The sequence below is a fragment of the Plectropomus leopardus genome, chromosome 23 (assembly GCF_026936395.1).
Source record: "Plectropomus leopardus strain MGB_pleo_1.0 chromosome 23, ASM2693639v1, whole genome shotgun sequence".
Classification (NCBI taxonomy): Eukaryota; Metazoa; Chordata; class Actinopteri; order Perciformes; family Serranidae; genus Plectropomus; species Plectropomus leopardus.
In genome coordinates this window covers 24053524-24062500 of record NC_142198.1, presented here as the reverse complement: position 1 = coordinate 24062500, position 8977 = coordinate 24053524, and the positions used below count along the sequence as shown (strand labels likewise).

At 47.0% G+C, this 8977-nt stretch overlaps 1 protein-coding gene and 1 long non-coding RNA gene across 2 annotated transcripts in view; one reads left to right on the top strand and one right to left on the bottom strand.

Annotated features, from left to right (window-relative positions):
- The window catches only part of LOC148185813 (uncharacterized), a 60308-nt gene extending 60027 nt beyond the window's left edge, over window positions 1–281 (top strand). Inside the window, exon 2 of the long non-coding RNA XR_015775694.1 lies at window positions 107–281. This is a non-coding gene — a long non-coding RNA (uncharacterized LOC148185813). The remainder of the gene's footprint in view (window positions 1–106) is intronic.
- Window positions 148–8921, bottom strand: slc25a11 (solute carrier family 25 member 11). Its single transcript, XM_088073507.1, has 9 exons — window positions 8710–8921; window positions 5486–5638; window positions 5158–5275; window positions 4398–4486; window positions 3687–3777; window positions 1664–1754; window positions 1419–1518; window positions 1232–1283; window positions 148–475 (listed from the first exon to the last, which is right to left on the bottom strand). The coding sequence occupies exons 1-9, from the start codon at window positions 8772–8774 to the stop codon at window positions 320–322; spliced, it is 915 nt and encodes a 304-aa protein (XP_087929633.1). The 5' UTR covers window positions 8775–8921; the 3' UTR covers window positions 148–319.
- Between the last annotated feature and the right edge of the window lie 56 nt (window positions 8922–8977).

Sequence of the window (8977 nt, the reverse complement as noted above, 5' to 3'; positions counted from 1 at the left end):
TGTGTCTGTGTGTATGTGTGTGTGTGTGTCTGTGTGTGTGTCTGTGTGTATGTGTGTGTGTGTCTGTGTGTGTGTGTGTGTGTGTGTCCAGTTTTGTGTCATTGAGTTTCATGTGTGTTTGTGTGTGTGTGTGCGCGTGTGTGTTTGTGTGTGTATGTGTGTGTGTGTGCGCGTGTGTGTTTGTGTGTGTGTATGTGTGTGTTTGTGCGTTTGTGTGTGTTTGTGTGTGTGTATGTGCGTGTGTGTGTTTGTGTGTGTGCGTGTGTTTGTGTGTGTGTGTATGTGCGCGTGTGTGTTTGTGTGTGTGTGTGTGTGTGTGTCAGCGGTCCAGGATGTGGGTCTTGTACAGTCGGTTCATCTGCTCGAGGAAGATGAAGGTGAGGACGGTGTGCGGTCCGAGGCGAGCGTAGTACGGAGTGAAACCTTTCCACAGCGAGAAGAAACCCTCGTTCCTCACCACCCGCAGCAGCACCTCCTGCAGGAGCACACGTCAACAACACGCAAACAACACGTCAACAACACGTAAACAACACGTCAACAACACGCAAACAACACGTCAACAACACGTAAACAACATGCAAACACGTCAACTTTGATTTGGTTATCTGCGTGTGAATATTAATATAAATACATACATGATATAAAACCGTGAGTGTTTTTCATGAATTCGGGAACGACACCAAACAGTCTCACTTCTATAAAAGTCCGAACTTTGTCAGAGATCAAAGAATCGCGGTGATGTCACGAGGAGACTCACGATAACATTGATACTAAATATTACATTTCTATATGAAAACGTTAAAGTATCTGAAGATTTTACAAAGTTGTCTTTCTCGCGATAATAATCTTCAGATGTGATAATGACGGAAAAACAGTCACAGTAACATCCACGACTCAGGCAAACGCAGGGCCAACACCCCGACAGGTATGTCGAAATGTTCTGAAACACGAAACCGTCGTCAGCAGACATCAATAAGAGACGATAAGAGAAGGACGAAGGTCGGCGTGTCCGCCCGCTCGCCGCCGCGTTAACCCCTTCATGTCTCTCGGAGTTTGTCCTCCGCTCTGATTCATTCAGAGAGAGACGGCACTGACGACGCCCCCGCCTGACATCCCACACGCCGAGATCACACCGGAGCGGTCTGATCTCGGCCCGCCGCAGAGACACGGACCGGATCAAAACCTGCGAAGATTCCCGAAAAATGATTTAAATAACGTCTGATGGACTCACCAAACCGTTCTTGTACTCGGGCTTCCCGTCAATCATCCTCATGTTCTGGATCCTGAAACACAAACCAGTTCAGAGGGTCACCCAGTTTACAGCAGCGGTCCTCAACCCACGGCCCGCGGGCCCAATCCGGCCCTAGAAACGTCCTCAAATCCCAGCAGCGTGTGCGGGGCCGCAGCGACCGTCTCACCTGGTCTTAACGATGTCGACCGGCATCGACGCTGCCGTGGTAACCAGACCACTGATCATACTGGCACAGAAGTGACACAAAATATCGTCCCCGAAATACCCTGAAAACATACAAAAGTACACATTACAGTGCAGGTTTGAGTGCAGTACAAGTGTATTCAATGTGTGTTCGTTGGTTATTTCATGTGTATTTCATGTGTATTTAATGTGTATTTCATGTGTATTTCATGTGTATTTCATGTGTACCTGAGTCCAGCAGCCCCTGTTTGGCCTGAGAGTAGGAGGCCAGCTGAGCAGCGTTCACCACCACAGCTCGAGCCATGGTGGGAATACACCCCTACAACACACACACACACACACACACACACACACACACACACACACAGAGACAGGAGACACACAGAGACACACACACACACAGACAGAGACAGGAGACACACACACACACACACACACACACACACACACACACACACACACACACAGAGCCAGGAGACACACAGAGACACACAGAGACACACAGAGACACACACACACACACACACACAGAGACACAGAGACACACAGAGACACACAGAGACACACAGACACACACACACACACACACACACACACACACACAGAGACAGGAGACACACAGAGACACACAGAGACACACAGAGACACACACACACACACACACACACACACAGACACACACAGAGACACACACACACACACACACAGAGACACACACACACACACACACACACACACACACACAGAGACACAGAGACACACACAGAGACACACACACACACACACACACACACACACACACACACAGAGACACAGACACACACAGAGACACACAGAGACACACAGAGACACACAGAGACACACACACACACACACACAGACACACACACACAGAGACAGGAGACACACAGAGACACACACACACAGACACACACACACACACACACACACACACACACACACACAGAGAGGAGACACACAGAGACACACACACACACACACACACACACACACACACACACACACACACACACACACACACAGAGACAGGAGACACACAGAGACACACACACAGAGACAGGAGACACACAGAGACACACAGACACACAGACACACACACACACACACAGAGACAGGAGACACACAGAGACACACAGAGACACACACACACACACACACACACACACACACACACACAGAGACAGGAGACACACAGAGACACACAGAGACACACACACACACACACACACACACACACAGAGACAGGAGACACACAGAGACACAGAGACACACACACACACACACACACACACACACACACACACACAGAGACACACAGAGACACACACACACACAGAGACAGGAGACACACAGAGACACACAGAGACACACAGAGACACACACACACACACACACACACACAGAGACACAGAGACACACAGAGACACACAGAGACACACAGAGACACACACACACACACACACACGGAGACAGGAGACACACAGAGACACACAGAGACACACAGAGACACACACACACACACACACACACACACACACACACACACACACAGAGACAGGAGACACACAGAGACACACACACACACACACAGACACACACACAGAGACAGGAGACACACAGAGACACACACACACAGAGACAGGAGACACACAGAGACACACACACACACACACACACACACACACAGAGAGAGAGGAGACACACAGAGACACACAGACACACAGACACACACACACACACACACAGAGACACACAGAGACACACAGAGACACACACACACACACACACACAGAGACACAGAGACACAGAGACACACACACAGAGACAGGAGACACACAAAGACACACAAAGACACACACACACACACACACACACAGAGACACAGAGACACACAGAGACACACAGAGACACACAGAGACACACACACACACAGAGACACACACACACACACACACACACACACACACACACACACAGAGACACAGAGACACACACACACACACACACACACAGACACAGAGACACACAGAGACACACACACACACACACACACACACACAGAGACACAGAGACACACAGAGACACACACACACACACACACAGACGTAAAAAAAGATAAATACGGATTATTATCGTGATAATCTGTCAGTCCAGAACAGTAAAAAAATAAAAACAGTAAAATCGTTAAAAAAGACGGGTGGACGGTTTTGGACAGATAGTTTGAGCTCACCCTCCATAACGTGGTGACGCCTTCTTCTCTGGTGATTCGAGCCAGAGCGTTAAAAACGTTAGTGTAGCCTCTCCTCTGGTCTACAGGGAGACTGGAGACAGACGGACACAGGGACAGAGACACAGGGACAGAGACACAGGGACAGAGACACAGAGGGACACAGGGACAGAGACACAGGGACAGAGACACAGAGGGACACAGGGACAGAGACACAGGGACAGAGACACAGAGGGACACAGGGACAGAGACACAGGGACAGAGACACAGACGGACACAGGGACAGAGACACAGGGACAGAGACACAGGGACAGAGACACAGACGGACACAGGGACAGAGACACAGGGACACAGGGACAGAGACACAGGGACAGAGACACAGAGGGACACAGGGACAGAGACACAGGGACAGAGACACAGGGACAGAGACACAGGGACACAGGGACAGAGACACAGGGACAGAGACACAGGGACAGAGACACAGGGACACAGGGACACAGGGACAGAGACACAGGGACACAGGGACAGAGACACAGGGACAGAGACACAGAGGGACAGAGACACAGAGGGACACAGGGACAGAGACACACAGGGACAGAGACACACAGGGACAGAGACACAGGGACAGAGACACAGGGACCGACAGTTGATTCAACCAAAAAAATATCCAAAAATTCTGTTGACATTCATGACAGAGCTTCATCACAGCCTCACCGTCCGTCAGCCGTCATCCTGATCAGAGCGACCTCTGCTGGCGTCCCCACAAACGCTCCCGTCGCTCCGGCTGTCATACCGATCAGAGCCTGCAGGGGGAGGACACCGTCTCTGAGACAGTTCACCGTAACTGTCTTCAGCTCTCCTACATGAACTGACACTGTAACTGTCTTCAGCTCTCCTACATGAACTAACACTGTAACTGTCTTCAGCTCTCCTACATGAACTAACACTGTAACTGTCTTCAGCTCTCCTACATGAACTAACACTGTAACTGTCTTCAGCTCTCCTACATGAACTAACACTGTAACTGTCTTCAGCTCTCCTACATGAACTAACACTGTAACTGTCTTCAGCTCTCCTACATGAACTAACACTGTAACTGTCTTCAGCTCTCCTACATGAACTGACACTGTAACTGTCTTCAGCTCTCCTACATGAACTAACACTGTAACTGTCTTCAGGTCTCCACATGAACTGACACTGTAACTGTCTTCAGCTCTCCTACATGAACTAACACTGTAACTGTCTTCAGCTCTCCTACATGAACTAACACTGTAACTGTCTTCAGCTCTCCTACATGAACTAACACTGTAACTGTCTTCAGCTCTCCTACATGAACTGACACTGTAACTGTCTTCAGCTCTCCTACATGAACTAACACTGTAACTGTCTTCAGCTCTCCTACATGAACTAACACTGTAACTGTCTTCAGCTCTCCTACATGAACTAACACTGTAACTGTTTTCAGTTTGGGTACCTTGAGGAAGAAGTTTGGCGGTCGTCCGTCGGCTCCGGTCATCTTCTCGAACAGGATGGTGTAGATTCCGAGGCGAGTCGTCGTATACGTCGCCTGACGCAACAAACCTGCCGACAGACTAACGCACAAAAAATGAACCTCTGGTTTTATTTTTCATATGTAAACAATTGTTTTATCTATTCTGTAAACGTACGTGACTTTTAATCATTTTAAGAAATTCCTGATGGTTTTATTTTCATTTCAAATATACTTTTTATAACATATACATATTTATTTTATATAAGTATTATATTTATATTTTTGTTGTTGTTAAATATGTCAGGTGTACCCCGTGTAGATGCCTCCGACTCCCTCGGTCTTCAGGATGGAGAAGAGAGCGTGGAAACTGGTTTTATACTCTCGAGCCTTCGTTCCCTGACCGCTCAGCTGCATCCTGTTCTTCACCAGGTCCAACGGCTGCACGAACACCGTGGCACCCATCCTGGGACAGAGAGACAGAGAGACAGAGAGACGGGGACAGAGAGACGGAGAGACAGGGACGGAGAGACGGGGACAGAGAGACAGAGAGACGGGGACAGAGAGACAGAGAGACGGGGAGACAGAGAGACAGGGACGGAGAGACGGGGACAGAGAGACAGGGACGGAGAGACGGGGACAGGGAGACAGACAGGTTGAGGCCGGTGCTGTGGTGGTGCGTTCAGGGTCTGGCTGAATTCAGAGTTTCTGAGCACGGCGCTCCGACTGAGCGAAGTGTGTTTATCTCTGAGGTTCATCGACCTGCTCTCTCCTACATTACTCAGGTTTAATCAGAGACACGCGTCTCCTCCAGACGTCCCCGTGTCCTCTGATCAACGTCCGCCCTCGGCGCTCACGGTGAGGACGGACGAAGAAAAGGTCAGGGTTCACATTTTAGCCAAACATGTCAGACTTTGAGGAAACTTTAAAGACTGTACGCTCTCTGAAACGCCCATCGATGCTTCCTGAGTGTTGGCCTTTTTTTCTTCACAGTTTTTAGCAATTTTTAAAGAAAATAAATTGAATATTTTTCTTTCAAATGTTTTTCAGTTTTTCACTGTAAATTTGTGAACATTTTAAAGAAAAGTAGCAATTTTCAATTTTGTTTTTCAAAAACTTTTGGCAATTTTTTAGACAAATTTTTTGCTTTTTTTTTTGTTTTGTTAATTTTTTGAATTAATTTATTTAGATTCTTTTGTCCATTTTAAAAGAAGAAAAATGTTATTTTTTTATTTAAAACTTTTTGTTGATTTTTAGAGAGAAGACTTCATTTATTTATTTATTTTAAGAAGACATGTCCTTTGGGTTTGGACAAATATTTTCTTTTTTTAAAAACAACTTTAAGAGTATATTTAGTTTTCCAAAACTTTCCAGGCTCGGAAATTAGCGTTTGTTTCTTTGATGACTTTTCCAGATCTGTGTTGTCTTTTTAATGTCCCTCTGGCGTGAGCCGTCGGGTCAGAGAGGACAGTCCAACACACTGGAGACAGTGTGACACCAGCAGCTGTCTCACACTCCTGCACGAGTTAACCCCTCGTGCACGCTCCTTCAAGTACCGTGCACGCTCCTGAGATGTTTGAAAGTGTGCTGGCGGGTCGTGACATTTAAAGGACACGCAGCTGCAGCTGAGAGGACACAGGACGGATCTGTGTCTTTTTAGAGTGTCCTCTCCGTGTGGACTGTCTGCACGCTGAAAAAAATGACCCTCAGCTGAAGGACAAAACAAATCAAAAGGTTTTTTTTTCTGAAGCGTCTCACTGACTCGAGACGTTTCTCTTTGGATTTCACATCTTTAGAGTAAGTAAAGTGCTTTTATTTTTAATACAAAGAAATTCATTCTTTTTACTTTTTTTGAGAAATAAAGATTTGTTTTTATTTTTGGTAAATAAACATTTTTTTGTTCTTTTATTTTTGAGAAATAAAGATTTGTTTTTTAAATAAACATTTCTTGTTTTTTATTTTAAATGAATATACACTTTTTAGTCTTTTTGGGAATAGAGATACATTTTTTTAATTGAAATGAATACACATTTATTCCCTTTTGTTTTGAATAAAGATGTTTTTATTTTTAATGAATATAAATTTCTTGGGGTTTTATGTGAACAGATATATTTTTCTTTGAAATAAACATATATTTCTTCCTGGTTTTTTGATGTTAATATTTGTTTTTATTTTAAATAAATATATATTTACTATTTTGTTTATAATTAAGATGGAATAAATACGGCTGACGGCTCGTGAACACGCCGGAAACTGCGCAGGACTAAAGTAAAAATACTGATAAAGAGTAAAAATACTCGGTGAGATATTGTAGAGAGTAAAAAGACTTTCTGAGAGGTTATGAGACGTTTTCATGTGAAGACGGTGAAGTTAACGGCGCTCTGATAAATGTCCTATGATGAAGGACTTTTTTACTTTCGAGATTTCTCTAAATAATTTCATGTTACTCTGAACAAAAACGGAGAATAAACATCAACGACGACAACACGAAGAATCCGGATCGAGCCGGGACTTAACAATCGGTGCATCGGGGACATTTCCCCCATTTCAGGACGATTTTTGGACATTCGGAGGACGCTGGGACAGCTCAGAGCCGCAGGTCACAGACACACCTGAAGACTTTAACACCGGAGACAGGAGGACGCCGGGGACACGTTCGTAAAGCTCAGAACGTCCTCGAATGCTGAGAAGAGACAAAGACTCTTCGTCTGCTCGGAAACTCCAACAATCAGTCGCCACAGATCGATCGACATATCGATCGACATATCGATCGACTGATCAGCTGCAGCCTCAGTCTGAGCTGCTGCTCCCAGCTCTGCTCTACAGAGACCAGTCTGTCCTCTGATCTCTGTCCCCTGTCCTCTGATCTCTGTCCCCTGTCCTCTGATCTCTGTCCCCTGTCCTCAGATCTCTGTCCCCTGTCCTCTGATCTCTGTCCCCTGTCCACTGATCTCTGTCCCCTGTTCTCTGATCTCTGTCCCCTGTCCTCTGTCCCCAGGATCCTCCTCTGGCTCTTTTTTTGATCAACAAGCTCTACGTTGATGCAGTTTTCTGTCTCTGACTGCTTATGGAGACTAAAAGGACAAAAACTGTCCACAGAGTCAATCACTTTATTTTTACTGTCAACTAAAAAAATGTTTGGGGGCCACCAGGGGCCCTATCAGGGACCAGATTTGGCCCGCGGGCCGTCAGTTTAGTATTACTGGTCTCAGCTGTTAGCCGAGGCTAACAGGGGAGCTAACAGCTAACAGGAGCGTTACAGCCGCAGGTTAACCGGCACTAAAGGGTTAACCTGAGCAGAATAATCCGGTTAGCTCCCGGTTATAACTCAGGCTGGGAAACACAATGAGACATTGTTAGCAGCTGTTAGCCTTCCAGTTAGCTCCTGTGTTAGCAGTTAGCTCCTGTGTTAGCAGTTAGCTCCTGTGTTAGCAGTTAGCTCCTGTGTTAGCAGTTAGCTCCTGTGTTAGCAGTTAGCTCTCCATGAGTGCTGACTGACATTAGCCTGGTAGCCTGTTAGCAGCTAGCAGCACGTACCCGGCCAGCCCTCCGAACAGGAACTTGATGGCCTTCGGGGAGGTCTTCGGCTTCGCCTCCGCCATGTCTCGGTCGGCCGGTCGGTTGTCCTCCTGCCTGCCTGGGTGTCTCTGAGCCGGGGGTCCGCTGCTCTCTGAGCCGGTACGGGAGCTGCGGCAGCGGGACAAGGTGACTCTGAGCGGCGGGTGACGTCCGTCCGTCCGTCCGGAGACAACCCGCCGACCAATCAGGAGGCGAGGAGTCCGCCCGTCCGGAGGCACGAGGGAGC